The sequence below is a fragment of the Tiliqua scincoides genome, chromosome 4 (assembly GCF_035046505.1).
Source record: "Tiliqua scincoides isolate rTilSci1 chromosome 4, rTilSci1.hap2, whole genome shotgun sequence".
In the NCBI taxonomy this organism is placed as follows: Eukaryota; Metazoa; Chordata; class Lepidosauria; order Squamata; family Scincidae; genus Tiliqua; species Tiliqua scincoides.
The window spans coordinates 10,382,884-10,401,174 of record NC_089824.1 but is presented as its reverse complement, the minus strand read 5'-3'; the positions used below and the strand labels follow the sequence as shown (position 1 = coordinate 10,401,174).

Sequence of the window (18,291 nt, the reverse complement as noted above, 5' to 3'; positions counted from 1 at the left end):
GAATGGGTGTTCAAAAATGAATCACAGTAATGCCCATTAAACACATCATGCTTGCTTGTTTTGGAATGCATGGAAATTGAACCGGATGGGCTGTGAAAATAAGTGCTAACTCCTGTTGTCCACCACTTTGAAGCAGTAACTCTATTATTGATCTTTGTGAAGCTAACAATAGACTCCAGTGGTTATACGTTGATACATTGCCCGTATCTGAGCAAAAAGAACATCTGGAAGACAGAAACCATTCTCATAGGCTGCCTGTAATTTTACAATAAAAGTTACAGAACTGGTTGGATTCAAGCAGCTATAATTATGCAATGAAAGTTTTTACCAAAGTGGGTTTACTATGAGGATGGTCTGGTTTGAACAGAAAAAAGGAGTCTTCTTAGCAATGTGAAAGCTGTATAGATCTGAGGCACCTGTCTGCAAGGATACCATAGGAGTCTGTCTACAAAGCTTTTGCACGTTGTATAAACGATGACCTTGAAATACTGTGGCATCTGCCCCACTAAGAGAAAAAGGTGACATCAGACAGGAAGTGGCATCACTAGGATTCGCACCACTTGGTGTGGGAGGCCTGTGCGTCACCCCATGCAGTGGGCGGGGCAACACCCTAGGTGGTGGGCGTGGTGATGTGCCATCACCCCGCCCCCACTGGTTTTTTGGCTGTACCTTTTGTTAGAACACAGATATTTCAATGTGGTTTGTTTCATTGCATTCTGCATGAAATTACGCATTGGTTGATATATAACATGATGGTATTAGTCCTCCAAATTCTGATCGTAGTGATTTTGAAAACTTGTAGAGTCTCACACGCACACACCCCGTGTCAACTTGCTAACACCTTATTGCAGCAGTTCTCAAACTTTTAGCACTGGGCCCCACTTTTTAGAATGACAGTCTGTGCAGGACCCATTGGAAGTGACGCCATGGCCAGAAGTGACATCATCAAGCAAATTAAAATAAATAATTATAAATAATTAAATTAAAATAAAAGAAATAATTAAATAAGGGGAAGCCAGTCCTGTTCCACCAAGTGAATCTACTCTGAAGTAAGTCCTAATGTGGTCAATGGGGCTTACTATCAGGGAAGTGTGGGTAGGATTGCAGCCTGTGAGCTCAAACCGATGCATGTCTACTCAGAAGTAAGTCCCATAGTGGTCAATGGAGCTTATTCTGTAGTCTGCCTGCAATAACCCCCCCCCCCCAAAGAATCAGTGAGATTTTCAGTCCTCCCCGGTGCCCCGTTTAAAGTTCTTCTATTTCAGGCATATCAAGATAAAGACCCTCCTGGCTTTGCAAGTGTAAAATAGAAAACTTTCCCTTATCAGTTCAAGCCTCTTTTTTTGTCCTTTTTAGTGGGGGGGGGGGGAGGCTGCCTTCTGGAGCATTTGTTGTGCTTCAGCTCCTTCGGATCAGGACCATTCTGGTGTCCTCACATTCCCCTTTGCCTGGCCTGACCACCAGCCAAGGCACGTCTGCCTACTCGTGAGTAAACGCAATCGTGAGGCTGCTTCGCTTTCCATAGGGGCTCAATAGACTCGCAGCTGGGAGGGAGAGACCTCCTTCTTTTGTGTTTTTGGGGGCTGCACTGATTGGATCAGGACCATTCTGATGTCCTTGGAGTCCTCTCAGCCTGTCCTTTCCAACGGACTAAGGCAAATTTGCCTACTTGAGAGTAAACGCAGCCACGTGACTTTGTTTCAGGCTCAGACTTGCAGCTGGGAGGGAGGGACATTCTTGAGTGTTTTTGGGGGGCTGCATTCATTGGGTTGGGACCATTCAGGTTTTGTTGGATTCCTCTCAGCCTGCCCTTTCTGATGGACTATGGCAAGTATGCCTACTCATGAGTAAGCATGCGATACGGCTCGGTTTCACTTTCCATAGGGATCCATGCATTTTTTCCTTCTGGTTTTTTGGCCATAACTTTTAAAGGAAAGTTCATTCGGGTTTTTTGCATTGCATTCTGCTGGACATTCGGCATCCAACAGTGTATGGCATGATGGGGTAGCTCTTAATGCCACGATTTTAGTGCGTCACCCGCCAGGGTGCGTCACCCCCTCCGATGCGTCAACAGGTGTGGCCCGCACCCCCCTAGCGACGCCACTGCAGACAGGTGCCTTGGACTTTCGCCATGATGGTAAATGCGATAAAAATGCCAATAACATCTTATGGGCCAGCAGCAGTTCTTAGGTCAGAAACAAATTCCAGATACAAGTGGGGCCTCCATATCTCCGGATCTGGCTCAATATGGGTTCACTGAACCCATGTTGAGCCAGACTTGTCCCCACCTGAGCCTTCCAGAGGCAAATGGAGCTGTGCTGTAGTTGCCCCTGGAGGACTTTCTGAAGCCTGCAGGGCCAGTGTGTATCCGCCCGCTACCTCTGCAGGCTTCAGAATGGCTGTTTCAACAACAAAAAAATGCTAGTTCCAATTTCCTGAGGCCTCTTCCAGCCTCCCAGGAGCTTCCCCAGGCCTCAGAATGCTTTAAAATGCATAAAAACACCACTTTTGACCAAAAGTGACCAAAACAGCCATTCTGAAGCCTGCAGAGGCAGTGGGTGGATGCACACTGCCATTGCGGGGCTGAAGATCGCAGATTTGATTACTATGGTTGGCAACCTTCAGTCTCAAAAGACTATGGTATAAGCCTATAGCACCAGTTATTCCCAGGTGGTCTCCCATCCAAGTACTAACCAGGCCTGACCCTGCTTAGCTTCCAAGATCAGACAAGATCAGGCATGTGCAGGGTAACAGTTAGATTTGATTATCCACAATTTTTTGTATTAGTGGGGTTTCCAAGTACGGATCCCCCGCGGATACCGATGCTCCACTTGTATCTTGGATTTTCAAGTGCGAATGTGAATGTTTCCAATTGGCTATTTGGATTCTGTAGCGCAACACATGAAGTGTGGAACATTAATTTTTATTTGGAAAAAAAGAGGTCAAATTTTGCGCGAGGGTGTGCACATTTGAAAATCTGAGTCTGGGGTATACAAATTCTGAAATTTTGCAGAAATTTCAAATGCAGCCTTATCCAATATTCATTTACTGTATTTTTATCCTGCTTTTCTCCCTATATGGGAACCCAACATGGCTTACAAAAGGCAAATCATTTGTCAGTTAAGCAAATGCGGAGATCAAGAGCCATACATAAATAATACTTGCAAGTAAGTATACTGATGGCTGTAGATTGACAATAATTACAAAAAAATGGGGAGGGGTGTTGTGTAGGCAACCCTCAGTCTCAAAAGACTACGATATCGTGCTCTGAATGGTGGTCCTGGAACAGCATCTAGTGTGACTGAAAAGGCCAATTCGGGAGTGACAATCCCTTCCACAGTGGGAGCAAGTGTAGTCAAAATTCCCTTGGCTAGATTGTGCTGGGAACTTCCCTGTGCCATCATTATTTTAAAATAACTACAGTTCCATTCTCACATTGCAAAGTTAGTATTAAGCACATTTTGTCCTTATATAGATACTTGCTCATGAATTCTCAAGAAGTCCCATTAGTTGGAAGTAAGATCCACTACACTTTGTTGAAACAGACATGAGTAAGCTTAATTGTACTTTTAGCCATTTTGTCATCAGCATGTTAACTTGCATGAAATTATTCCTGATGACAGTGTCTGAATTTTTTAATCTGCAGTAGCTCTAGGTTGACTAATACAGCAGCACTCAAGAGATTTCATTACTTGAAATTGTCGAGTGGAAAATGATCTCTGTGAAAATAACTCTGAAAATCAGCAAGATAAACCAGACACGTTGGCCTACAATGGAATCCAGACAAAGCCTTTTTCATTTTTTTTTAAAGAGCGTAACTAGTCATTTGCAGCTTTGTGTCTGGAGCTAGACATACCGCTTCCACTGTGTCAGACCTCAGCAGACCTCAGCAGCTCAGTGGCAGCCTGTAGAAAATTCATGTGTAATTATTGTTTAAATTGTGTAACTTAAACTCATGTTAGTGAAAAGGCTCTATTTTTCTTCCAACAAAAGAAAAACACATGCAGTGGTATAATTCTTTAGAAAAAAACAAATAAAATTGATATGATTTTTTTTTTAAAGCAAGCCCACACAAGTTCACACTAGAAATAAATCCAAAAATATAGTTTGACGATTATTTACTGATATGATCGTACTGGAGACAATGGGATTGGCTGCAGTATAGGTGATGATTAACAATTCCTAAGACTGGAGTTTTCTAGTCCCATTCACACGTTCAGTGTTTAGAAAGGGCTTTTCATATTGGACGCCTGGGTGAAAAAATGGCACATGAGATTAGACGTGAACACTGGTCTGTTTCACTATAAATAGAAGAGTCTTCTGTTTTTATGTTTTTAAGGTAAAGTCAACCTGAGCTGATTGTTTTCAGTGATGTTGGTGTGCTAAATGGGCTTTCTGAGTATCTCTGATGTGTCCTTTTATGGATGTAAAATTTGGGCTACCAGGATAAATGAAATTACTTGATATTGTTCCAGCAAATAGCAATTAAAGCCTTCTGGAATTCTGGTTCCTCTGTATTTTTTTTCATAGTGACATTGGACAAGTGGCAACCTGTTGATGTGACATCTGTTTTCATTGATGTTTCGATTTCCAAATTTGATGTTCTGCACATCAGCAGAGATGTTTCCAATGATTTTTCTGCTGTCCGAGACTTTTGCCTCTCAGGTGAGAATGTCTTTTTTTTTTTTTTTAAGCAAAATTACTTGTCTTTTTGCTTAGACCAGGGGTGTCCAAAGTTTTTGGCAGGAGGGCCACATCAGCTCTCTGACACTATGTTGGGTGCTGGGGAAAAAAAGAATTAATTTACATTTAAAATTTGAATAAATTAACATATGCTTACATAAATGTATAAAAGATGAACTTATATGAATGAATGAAGGTCTTGCAATAGCTCAAGGCCTATAAAAGGCCTTGCACAAAGCAAGGCTGGCCTTTTCTTTGCTGCCACTACTGCATCACAGACATGAAAAAGCAAGCAGTGGAGGGAGCCCTCATCCCACAGCTCACGCGAGAGGTCAAACAGTTGCCCTCCCTCTGAGAGCAGTTGCGTCGGGCCAGTGCGGGCTCCAACAAATCTCCGGAAGGCCAGAGGCTCATTGGAGACTGGGGTTTCCCTGAGGGCCGCATTGAGAGGCTTCGAGGGCCGCAAGTGGCCCCAGGGCTGGGGTTTGGGCACCCGTGGCTTAGACCCACAGTACCAGTGACTCCAATGTATTTGTAGAGGGGCACCAAGCGACCTATTGTAAAGATCTTCTGTATATTTTCTATAGTAGGATTTCTCGATAATAAGGAGTAAGATTTCTCAATATCTACCTTCCTCTGGCACTTCTTATCAGAGGAGCCAATGCTATTGCATCATTAAAAGTCCAAGCATTTTTCATTCTCTCCTTGGTCAAAAAACAATCTCCAGGTTTTTGTAAGTCCCCAAAGAGGACATTTGGAATAGATCCTCAGGGTACAAGATTTGCTAGGAGTCCCCTTCTTCAGGCAATACATATATCCCTCATCAAGAGGACACTTCCTATTTGCTTCTGAGATTCTGATCATCACCCTTTCTAAAGACTTGCCCAAGTACTGGAAGAGGAGTACTAGTGGAGCTGCCCATTCTTGTTGGGTATCATCACCAGCCCTGTGTCCCTCAATCTTCCTTTCCTTCTGCCTGTCCTACTGATTTGTCCCTCTGTTGATCTACCAGAATATGTTTCTGCCTCTCATTGCTTGTCTCTCTCTCTCTATATATATATCTCTAATTCAGAGCCCTTCTCTCTCTCTCTCTCCCTCTCCTCACAGTCTGCTCAAAGGATAAATTCTGCTTGGTGACTACTCTGGAAACACAGCCTTTGGCAACACGGTGTATGTTCTACCCAGAAACACAGAGCTGCGTACTTGACCTCCAAGGCCACCACTGCCAACTTTTGCTCAAGGAACCAGCTACGTATATCTATCGTAGGCAAGGTCAGTGCAGGAGGACTAGAAGGGTACAATTTACAATTTGTCTAGTATTTGTCTAGTATTTGGCTGGAGTATTTGGCTGGAGCAGAGTATTTGGCTGGAGCAAACCAGCATGGTTGACAATGATGTTAACAGAGTTAGAGCAATCCCAGGTTTGGGCAGGAACTAAACAGCAGCAGTATTATGAAGAGTATTATGAAGTATGAAGTATTACTCCGTGAGGTTGTTTGATGTGGGTGGGTGGGTTTACATTTGGTGACACAACGTGTTGGTTGCCAAATGCAAAATCTTGCCAGTGGTTGTATTCGTTTTGACTTTCAAAATAAATGGCAGAGTTTTAAAAAAAAAAAAATGGAAATGGTGCTGATGAATTGCTTCCATCATCCATTTTTCCACTTGATACAGCATTTTTAACACACTTTCTAGCAACAGCATATGTCAGGAATTGGCAACTGTTCTCTATGGTGCTAAAACCGCCCCTCCATTGCAACCCAGGGATGAAACAGATGTGAGAAAAAATAGCTTGCTGTTGCGGTTGGATCACCCAAGGACGTTTTTAGGTGGTGGTCAAAGGGTGGTTTATTAATCTTCATTTCTAAATGCCCCTCCAGCAAAACTAGCAGCTACCCAAGGGGTGCAGAATTTTCAAAGCTGGAATTATCTCAAAGCAGCTTCTGGGGATTGACCCCTGTAAATGGTTTGAGGTTACTACATCTGTGGAGTTTAGGTAGTGTTTTGGTTTTTTTCCCATTGACTTGCCAAATCCTGACCTTGACTTAAATACCAGTAGAGCTGTCTGACAGAGAACCCAGCCTTACTAGGAGTCTTTACTCAGGCCAGCAGATTCTTTTCAGTTAATTCTCCTGTCCCTCTGCACAGATACATCCTTGACCTTTATGGAAATGGGCGACACCCCTTCTGTGACCATCCCATCACAAGGAGCTTTGTTTGGTGCTTCTAAAGTTATTCAGATAGGTTCCAACTGGAAGAGTGTCAGCCAGTTCCTTGGGATTCCATATGCAGCAGCCCCCCTGGCAGAGAACCGGTTCAGTCCTCCACAGGCTTTCACCTGGGTGGAATCCTGGAATGCCACCACAATTCGGTGAGAAGATATATTCATGTTGATTTCTTTAGGTATTTCTATACCTCCTTTTTGATCTCTCACAGAAGCACTCAAGATGGCAAGCAGTGAACAATTTAAAAAAAAAACAAAAGCAATTAAAAAAACCTTAGAAAACAAATGATTTATGGTAGATAGAAGATAAATTCATCCCTAGAGGTCAGCCAAACAAGTATTCAACTTTTGGTCAGGTTGAATGTCTGCTGGAATGAAAAAGTCTTCAAGAGATGATATTTAATTAGGGTAGTGATTCCCAGTCTGTGGCTCTCTGGGGAGCAATGGAAACCAACCAGGGGAGCCGTGGAATCCTCGCAGAATCCCCGCTGCCCTATACGATGTATAAGATTGTAGCCCTAATGGGGAGCCACAATCAATGGCCTAGGACAGCCATTTTCAACCACTGTGCCGTGGCACACTGGTGTGCCGCGAGTGGTCCACAGGTGTGACACAGGAATTTGGGGGAAGGTCATTTATTAATAGGGCCAATGGGAGATGTGAGCCCCCCACTGGCAGCATGGTGTGCCTTGTCAATTGTCAAAAACCTGGTGGTGTGCCTTGACCATTTTAGTGCCTTTTCAGTGTGCCATGAGATGAAAAAGATTGAAAATCTCTGGCCTAGGATGTCAAGAGAGCTGCCAGTCTAAAAAGTCTGAGAACCATTGGATTAGGAAGTCAGCATGTAAGAGCTACAGGGATGCTTTGTCTGTTTGTGTGAAAAGCTAGTCATATAAATTCACCCTTAGAGTGAACTGACCTTTCATAAATGGTTCTTTACCGGGAGAGGAGGGGTTCAAAAATGTGGTGATCCTCTACACCACACAGTCTTGCTCCTCTTGTGCAGTGTGGTTGGCTGGTTGATGGAACCTGGTCTTCAGCGACCTCATTTCTTGTGCACCTGAGTCGTGTGGGTGTCGGTGACTTAGCCACATCAAACTTGCAGCTTTGCCAAACATAAGAAATGAGGCGCCTTGTTTATCCAGGTGCACAAAAGCATCCAAAGTGTTGCTGCATTACCTACATCGGCCCTCCCTGCCTTTGTAAAGACAAAGTCATTTCTGTACCTAAGAAAATGTTACATAGCTGTGATCTGTGTACATTTGACATGAACTGCAACCTTCCTTTGTCAGCGGCCCCGTTCTGAACCAATCTTTGGCCGGTACAGAAAATCCCCCATGGAAAATGCTTTTATGGAACGGTTAACCCTCAAATATTTGGGTGAATGATGTAATGCTTAAATATTTCCTCTCCTCAAACAAATGTCGCACTTCCTGCAAGAGCTGATTCTACCCTGAATGTCTCTTAGCCTGGTTGTCACTATTATGTATTCATTTCGTATATTTTGAAATACCAGTTTTTAACAGAAGGTTCTCAAAATGGTTTACATGGCAAAGGAATAAGGAGATAGTTCTCTGCTCAGCAAGGACTCACAATCTAAAAAGAAACACAAGGGTAGTACCAGCAAACAGCCACTGAGAAATGCAATTTGTTAGAATGAAGAGAGAGGAGTAGGCGCTCTCCACCCACTACATTTAAGGGTACCACTTTTAAAGATGCCATTTTGTCTGATTAGCAGGGGCAAATTAAGTGATGGCAATGATGGCAAGACAATTTGAGATTTACGGGTGATTGAGTTCAAGACTGAGAATGAATGAACAAATGACTAACGTACATGAGTCTAAAGTATATCAATGATAAAGTGGTCTCCTTGGTCCTCTGCCCTGAGGAGCTTACAATCTAAACATGAGACAGTGGTGGGCAGGTGAAGACAACAGGCACCTTTTGCTGAAATGGATGTTTGACAGTACAGGAACCGCACAGCACAGACAGCACAGGACATCAGTGCTGTGGCACTTCGCCACTGCAAAGTGAGAGAATTGTTGTAACAATTGTTGTACCCTGGAGAGAAACAGGGACTTTCCGCCAATATGCTAAATTTTCTCATTGCCGCAGGCACATGGAGAAGAGCTCTTTGGTGTACTGTCCTTACCACAAGAGCAGGATGGTAGCTTAATATTTATTTGGTATTAATGCAAAACGTTCTTGCTTTATTTCCATATTCAGATTAGGTTAAAAAGATGAAAATTCATATACTGTAATTATTTGACTAGGCAAAGTTTATCATTGTATCTATAGGGCTAGCTGCTGGCAACCAGGGGACGGTGAGATCAGTTCTTCGTCTGTCAGTGAAGATTGCCTATATTTGAATATTTATGTCCCAGATAATACTGTAAGTACTGAATGAGCAAAACACATAACCCGATGATACATTCCTTAGTAAGGTTAACCAGTCTAAAGATACAGACCCAAAGACAAATGGAAAGTATTTGTTTCACAGCGAAGTATGTTTGTCATACTTCTAGGTATGTATATTTTGAGCGATCATGCCAATTTTTTTTTTTTAAAATGCCTTTTATATTGCAAATATTTAGAAGCTGAAAATTGAATTTCAGCTCGTATCAGTGGTGTAGCTAGAGGGGGTGAAAAGCACTAAGTGTTGCAGGGAGCCTCACCGCTCCACACAAGTGACCCTTCCCCCTCTGCAGGGGATGGACAGAGTGGATAGGGAGATGCTCTTTACACTCTCACAGAACACCAGAACCAGGGGACATCCACTAAAATTGAGTGTTGGGAGAGTTAGAACAGACAAGAGAAAATATTTCTTTACTCAGCGTGTGGTCGGTCTGTGGAACTCCTTGCCACAGGATGTGGTGATGGCATCTGGCCTGGACGCCTTTAAAAGGGGATTGGACAAGTTTCTGGAGGAAAAATCCATTATGGGTTACAAGCCATGATGTGTATGCGCAACCTCCTGATTTTAGAAATGGGCTATGTCAGAATGCCAGATGCAAGGGAGGGCACCAGGATGAGGTCTCTTGTTATCTGGTGTGCTCCCTGGGGCATTTGGTGGGCCGCTGTGAGATACAGGAAGCTGGACTAGATGGGCCTATGGCCTGATCCAGTGGGGCTGTTCTTATGTTCTTATGTTAAGGGCAAAAAGGAAGCATTGCCTCTGTTTCGCAAATGCCAGCTCATAGCATTCAGTGTCGTCAATGGAACACACATTGCATACCATAATGTGAGCATAAGAACATAGGAAGAGCCCTGCTGGCTCAGGCCAAAAGCCCATCTTTCTGTATCTTACAGTGGCCCACCTGATTCCTCGGGGAACAGTGGCATAGCTACCAGGGCAGCGCAATAAATACAGCAGGCATCCCAGCACACCAGGTAAGTGGCCCTTGGAACCATTCCAGGCTGAGATGGCAACACACAGGTGCTCATGCATGGCCTTGCTGCCCAGAATGGTTCTGAAGGCAAGTGGGAGGTGCCACTTACATGGTGCATTGTGGTACCTGCGGTACTTACCATGCTACCGCCCCCTTTAGGGAGCATGCAAATGGTTGGCAACCTTCAGTCTCGAAAGACTATGGTATAAGCCTACAGCACCCGGTATTCCCAGGTGGTCTCCCATCCAAGTACTAACCAGGCCTGACCTTGCTTAGCTTCCAAGAGATCAGACGAGATCAGGTATGTGCAGGGTAACAGTAAATGTGCAGGGTAACAGCATGCAAGACAACAAGATATATGGGATGTGCTCTGTGGCTGCTTGTAGTTGATTCAAATTCTTCAGTCATTCTAGCAAGGATTCTGGTGCTGGTTAACTTCTCCATTATTCTGTCTGTTACTGTTAAAGGGTGGAAATCTACCTGTGCTGGTTTTCTTTCACAATGGTGTGAGTGGAGATGTTGACCAACCCAGGACAATTATTGATGGCTCGTTCTTAGCTGCAGCCGGCAACATCATTGTTGTAACCGCAAGTTACCGGGTTGGAATCTTTGGCTTTTTTAGCACAGGTAAGTTTATTTATTTTACTTATTTTAAAAGATTTATATCCTGCTTTACCTTAAAAAAAAAAAGATGAAAGCAGCCTACAATAGTAAAATAAATAAGATATAACATAAAAACTAAAAACATAGTAAAGAAGAGATAAGTAACTTTTGAGTCCTATCCTATGCATGTCTACTCAGAAGTATGCCCCATTATAGTCAATCGGGCTTACTCCCAGGATAGTGTGGATAGGATTTCAGCCATTGTAAGATACATGAAAACAAGCACATTAAATAGGTAGTTAAACAGTACTGAACAATAAATAAACCAGTGCATATAGTTTAAAAACCCAGCAGAGTAGAGAGAAATCAGACAGCAGTCCCACCAACATTATAGTTGGCATAAATTTCTTTAGCCTCACTGGAACCCCTCCAGAGATGGCTCAGTCCTTAATGTAAAAGGGAGAGGGTTCCACATAAGAGGCACCACCACAGAAAAGGCCCTGCTTCTAGCTCCACTCCTTTAACTTCTGTCAAGGTTGGCACATGAAGCAGGATGCCCTCGGAAGATCCTAGGGGAGGAATTGGAATTATGGGAGTAGAAGCTTCCTAAGGTATCTAGCTCCCTAGCCGTTATGGGTTTTTAAAGGTCAAAACCAGCACCTTGAATTGGGCTTGAAATCAAATAGGTAACCAATAAAACCGCTGGAGCAGCAGCCTGACCAAGTCAATCCACTGGACTCCAACAACCACATTCTGCACCAGTTGCAACTTCTGAACAATTTTCAATTTTTAAAGGCAGCCCCAGAGTGTGTTAAAGTAGCCCAAGTGTGCTGTCACCAAGGCATGAACCACGATGGCCAGATCAGCCTGACTCAGGTGTGGCTGCAGCTTGTAGTCCATGAGAGCAGGAGGTAAAACCAAGACTTTGGGAAAATGCACTTTTGTGTAGGGTGTATACTTGCCCACCTGATGGAGCAGTTTTGCTTCCTCCTCCCAGGGCTTCCAGTTCATTATGGAAGAGAGCAGGAGAGGGCAGACTTCAGACTTGGGGATTGAATTTTTTTTTTTAAACTAGTACCATTTAAGTCCACCAAACTGGAACCAAACCCAAAATGGCTCGGGGGTGGCTCGGGGGGGGCACGGAGGGACCTACCAACTGGTCTGATCCCCATGAGGCATTCACTGGGAGTACCTGCCTACACAAGTACAGCTCTATATCTGAGTGAGTACAGATCAGGGATTCGAACACAACTCTAAATCTGGGCAGCAGGTTCATAATTCCCTGGTCAAAGCAATCAATTAATAATCATATTTTACTGGTTAGGAACGCTGAATCGGGGAGATAGGTGACTAGCACAAGGCCAGCCACGGTAGAGGATTTTTAAATTATGGTTGATGGCAGTGGCATAGCTAGAGAGGGCGCAAGTCACTAAGTTTTGCAGGGAACCTCAATGCAGCATGCAAGGGGGCCGTCCCCCTCCCCTACAGAGTTAGGCGTATGCCTCTGTTTTGACCCCACTGCTTAGAGTGGCTCCAAAGGGGAGGGCCCCCTTGCATGCTACAGCGAGACTCCCTGAAAAACTTAGTGCACCCCCCTAGCTATGCCACTGGTTGATGGGAAACAAGATGGCTCAGGGAGATGCGACTGCCAGTGGATCGGCCAAGGAAGCTTGCAAGGGGAACTCTGCCTGTATATATATTTTTTGTTGAAGAGATTTGTGCAAGATTATATACTTGCAAGGTGATTGTCATCAGTCCTCCCCTTGTCTTTGAATTCAGGGGATTTTTTTTAAATTGCATGTGTTCTTTATTTGCCACAAACATGCCTTGATTAATGTACAAATTCCCACTTGCTTGCTAAATGTTTGAATGTGATGAACTTAAAACTTAGTTTGCTTGATAGTTTTGTGAAAGTCAAAATGAAGGAAGGAAATGGTGGAGCTAAGCAAGCATGTTTCCCCAGTTCCTCTCCTCGAGCCACAGTGGGCTATTTTTGGCCACGTCCATCCTATTTCAGTGAACATTTTGTAGAATGTCCTCTGTAGCCCTCACTGCTGTTGTGTTCATCTACCTCTGCGGTGCACCAAACTCCATGTGCAAAGTTTCTAGTGAAATGGAAGACCACAGTCAGGGTAGCTTAGTCAGATCACAGCAAATCTTTGTTAGTTTCTCTTCCTTTTCAAGACCTTCTGACAAATCTCTTATTTCTTCTTTTCTGCATTAAGTTCCAAGTCCTTCTGAGAAACATAGCTATGCAACGTGACCTACTTTTGAGTAAACACACACAGGCTTGGGCCAATAGCCTAGCAAGTGTGGCTAGAAAAATGTATTTGTAAACATAATCCAATTTGGGGGGCTATTAACATCAAAAATTAATTTCCACCACCCCCCGTACTTGTGGGTATGCTCAGGTATTTGTAAGGTAGGATGCAACTCCACTTCCTGCACACACAGATTTGGAGTCCAATCCTATTGGGCTCATGCACAGGCAGAATAAACGTTCTGCCAGCATAGACCGCCTTATGGCAGTCGCAAAAACTCTCCTGGTGCATAAGGAGTAATGTATTTAGAGCCCTTGCGGGGAGGCCAGAGCATTCTCCTGCATGCTGGCAGATCCGTGAAGACCCGCCATCACAGGTAAGATGGCAGGGGATGTGGGCCAAGATGGGGGAAGGCAGAATGGAATTGGAAGGGTGGGAGATAGTGAATCAGGTATGTGAAGTGGGTGGGTTCAGCCGCATTGGTGGCCACCCAATCTTAAAACCCCTTCCCAAGCCCAATCCCTCAGTACGGGTCCATGCAGACCTGCGCCAGTTATTTCAAGTAGACTTGTCCATGCCACAGAGGCTGTTCCCTTATCAAAAAGATGTTCCCCATACCTACACCCTTTGTGAAGCAGGATGCCATGGTAGCCATTTTGGAGTTGCTGCATTGGGGTGGAGGTGAGGAAGGATAGGATTGGACTATTAATGATGGAGACCCCCCAAATCTCCTGAAATTTCAATGTAGGGGAGACACCAGAAGACAGAAACAGTCCCCTGCAAACATTGGTAAGGCCTTACATTGCAGTTCATAGCATAAAAGAAATTTGCAGCAGTTTTTTCCACCAATGTAGACAATCTCCATGACTGGTGCAGATGGATAATATATAATGTTGGATACTTCAGCTTTCCCCATTGTAAAAAGTGGGTGTGTGTGTCCAGTCCACAGAGCGTGAAATCAGGTAGCTCATGATATAATATTTAATATACATCCTATTTGGAGAAAAAAAATCAACATGAAGCATATGAGTTCTAACGGGCTGTAAACTGCAGTCAGGAGTCCAGAAAAAGAAAAATGACATAACAGGAAAAATGGTTAACAGACTATATAAAGTATGTGCAAAGCTGCATTAAAATAAAGTCATTTAACATGTATCTAAGTATGCAGTCAAAAGCTGAAATTTCTGCCCCCACTTCAGCATATTGGCATGAATACAGTATAATAGCATGTTACTCCAAAGGATTTCCATCCATTAAAATAAAAATGCTTCTTTATTGCCTGCTGATAATTATGCTGCTTCTGTTCTGATGATGGCAGCAAATACTTCAAGTATGATGTTATTTTTAGAGATGTGCTACCAGTTGTAGTTGTTTTCAAATCCAGGCTGGAAATTCATTTCTTAACTGCTCTCTCTCGCTCTCTCTCGCCTCCCCACCTTTCTACATCACCAACAGCTTACAGCATCTCTCATACCTAACCCTGTGTGAGGTATTACTATTAATCTATATAGCATCATTAATGTGCATGGTTCATCACCCAGAGTGATGACAAAGATGGGTTCCTGGTCCCTCTTACAGTCTAGATCAGGGGTGCCCAAATCCCAGCTTGGGGGCCACATGCAGACCTTGGGGGCTCTCAATCCGGCCCATGGGGAGCCCCCAATCTCCAATGAGCCTCTGGCCCTCCAGAGACTTGCTGGAGCCCGCACTGGCCCTACACAACTGCTCTCAGCGTGAGGGTGACTGTTCAACCTCTCACCTGAGCTGTGGGATGAGTGCTCCCTCCACTACTTGCTGTTTCACATCTGTGATGCAGCAGAGCCAGCAAAGGAAAGGCTGGCCTTGCTTTGTGCAGGCCTTTTATAGCCTTGAGCTACTACGAGACCTTCATTCATTCATATAAGTTCCATCGCTAATAAATTCATTTTTGTAAATTTATTCAAATTTGAAATGTAAATTAATTCTTTTTTTTTTTCCTGGCCCCCCACACAGTGTCAGAGAATTGATGTGGCCCTCCTGCCAAAATATTTGGACACCCCTGGTCTAGATATTGATACAAGGGAAACAGCACAGGAGAAAGGGAAACGAAAACAGGGGAAGCAGATGCAAATGACATGTACTTCAGTGACATATTCAGTGGGCCCTCCTTGTCCATGGGCTTGGGATCTGCAGATTTGTCTCAACACAGATCCCACCCTATGGCTGGAGGGCTTCACAGGACTTCCCAGGTTGACCAGAAGTGCTTCTCAGAAGACCTCCCGAAGGATTCTAAGAAGCATTTCTTGTTTACCAACAGGGCCCTCTCATGGATTTGATTATCTGCGGAAACCTAGATACTCTGTTGATACCGAGGGCCCACAGTACCTCAGCTTAGCTGCAATAAGGGTGCAATTTGTGCTGGCATAGGGTTCATGGAAAAGATGGGTTTAAGAAGGGCTGTGAAGGAAGCAAATGTGAAAGCATTGGGGAGGCAGCTGTTTTCACCCTTCTTCCCTCAGCTTTTTCCTTGGGCCTGACTCATGACCTGTCAGTTCTCTGCCAACTCCATATTCTCCTTCCTTCATAAACCCATCTAGTCAAGTACTGTGCAATGGTTCATTGACATTGCTTTCTGGTGGCTTTTAAAGAAGAGTTTGTGGTGAAGCTCTTGTGTTCCGGCACTTCACCACATCTTGCACTGGATAGGTCTGAAGAGGATTCCAGAATGGCCGATAATTCCAGGGTCTTCCCAGGATGTAAAGACATCTCCATCCTTGGTGGCTAAAGTGCTCTTTAATTTTAAACTAGGAAAAAAAAAATGGAAAATGGACTTGTAAATCATCCATGGCCATATTTGGTCCCTTTTTAATATTCACTGCTCATGGTTGTTTTTATCACCTGGTTTAATTGTTAATTGCCTTTATTGTTTTATTGTTATTATGTTACTTTGGGAACTAGTTGGATCCTTAGGCAAAAGGCAGGACAGACATGTCTTAAGTCAATAAACAAATGATTCCCTGACCTTGCTGAATCTAAGCAGGTCTGGGATTCTTTTTCAATGCCTAGATGGCAGACCATCTTGGACTTCTGTGTGCCTTGCTATGAGTTCCAGCACGTGGAGTATAATTATAAAGATAATAATTAATGTAGGCAATTGATATTTGGAAGCATTGCTGAGTTTATCCATTCAGGATTGCTTCTATCACCTTTGTGTAGCACTATGACATTCAGTCTTTTTCCTCTGGTTCTTTTTTGATAGGTTCCAGTGTGGCGAGTGGAAACTGGGGCCTTCTAGACCAGGAAGCAGCTCTGAAATGGGTACAGAAAAGCATTGCAAGTTTTGGAGGGGATCCTGCTGAGATTACAATTGCATCTGATCGCAGTGGAGCAGATGTTGCCAGCATTCACCTGTTTGATTGGACTATAGATTCAGGGATCTTCAAGAGAGCATTACTGATGGTGAGTACAATTTCTTTTAGAGCATAGGTGCACATCAGCACTTCACAAATAGTTTCAATCTGGAATTACTACTAGTCTGCTTCTCTGGCATGGATACAGTACAATACTAGTGGCAGGTCAGTGCCTAAATTGAATGATGCAGGGTAACAACTGATTGGAAGACAAATGAGAAGGAAAGTCCAAGTTTTGATTTCTCCAAAAGTGTTTCAGAGAACATTCCAATGCACTGCTGTATAGCTACAGAAGGTTGAGACCCACCAAGAAGCCAGAGCCTGACTTAAGGTGGGTTCCACTAGTCGCGCTAGAATGCTTGCTTTTTAAAATAAGAGGAGGAGAGAGGGTGGAACAATGTCTACAACACACATTTATACTGGTTCTATACTAGTTTAACTGGCATAGCTCCCCCAATGGGTTTCTGTTACATGGTTTCCCCTTACAATTCTTGGGAATTGTAGTTTGGTGAGGGCACGAAAAATCATCTGATCCCTAGTACCTCCCTAGAGATCCCTAGAGAATAAAGAGAAACAAGGCCATATACATTGTAAAAAATAAATAAATAAATAAATAAAAGAAAGCTGGGTTTCCATGTTGCAGGTCTGGATTAAAGATGAATCCCCAGTCTGAAAAGGTTGAAAACTAGTAGTTGGCAACCTTCAGTCTCGAAAGACTATGGTATCGCACTCTGAAAGGTGGTTCTGGAACAGCGTCTAGTGTGGCTGAAAAGGCCGATTCGGGAGTGACAATCCCTTCCATACTGGGAGCAAGTGCAGTCTGTCCCTGGCCTGTCTCCCTGGCTATGGGCCTTCCTTCTTTGCCTCTTAGCCTCAGACTGTTGGCCAAGTGTCTCTTCAAACTGGGAAAGGCCATGTTGCACAGCCTGCCTCCAAGTGGGCCGCTCAGAGGCCAGGGTTTCCCACTTGTTGAGGTCCACTCCTAAGGCCTTCAGATCCCTCTTGCAGATGTCCTTGTATCGCAGCTGTGGTCTACCTGTAGGGCGCTTTCCTTGCACGAGTTCTCCATAGAGGAGATCCTTTGGGATCCGGCCATCATCCATTCTCACAACATGACCGAGCCAACGCAGGCGTCTCTGTTTCAGTAGTGCATACATGCTAGGGATTCCAGCACGTTCCAGGACTGTGTTGTTAGGAACTTTGTCCTGCCAGGTGATGCCGAGAATATGTCGGAGGCAGCGCATGTGGAAAGCATTCAGTTTCCTCTCCTGTTGTGAGTGAAGAGTCCATGACTCGCTGCAGTACAGAAGTGTACTCAGGACGCAAGCTCTGTAGACCTGGATCTTGGTATGTTCCGTCAGCTTCTTGTTGGACCAGACTCTCTTTGTGAGTCTGGAAAACGTGGTAGCTGCTTTACCCATGCGTTTGTTTAGCTCGGTATCGAGAGAAAGAGTGTCGGAGATCGTTGAGCCAAGGTACACAAAGTCATGGACAACCTCCAGTTCATGTGCAGAGATTGTCATGCAGGGAGGTGAGTCCACATCCTGAACCATGACCTGTGTTTTGTTCACATTTCAGTGCTGAGGGTCTCAGGACGCAATCCTAACCCACTTTCTAGCACCGACATAAGGGTAATGCAACTCTGAGGCAAGGGAACAAGCATTCCCTTACTCTGAGGAAGTCTCTGTGAGTGCCACCCAACTGCAGGATGCAGCACACGCTCCATTGGCCTAGCTGTGCCA

At 44.1% G+C, this 18,291-nt stretch overlaps 1 protein-coding gene across 1 annotated transcript in view; it reads left to right on the top strand.

Annotated features, from left to right (window-relative positions):
- Window positions 1–18,291, top strand: part of TG (thyroglobulin) — a 165,601-nt gene that overhangs the window by 71,343 nt on the left and 75,967 nt on the right. Inside the window, exons 36-41 of the mRNA XM_066623268.1 lie at window positions 4,531–4,665; window positions 5,791–5,955; window positions 6,832–7,054; window positions 9,206–9,299; window positions 10,764–10,923; window positions 16,399–16,598. Of these exons, the coding sequence (XP_066479365.1) occupies window positions 4,531–4,665; window positions 5,791–5,955; window positions 6,832–7,054; window positions 9,206–9,299; window positions 10,764–10,923; window positions 16,399–16,598 (977 nt within the window). The remainder of the gene's footprint in view (window positions 1–4,530; window positions 4,666–5,790; window positions 5,956–6,831; window positions 7,055–9,205; window positions 9,300–10,763; window positions 10,924–16,398; window positions 16,599–18,291) is intronic.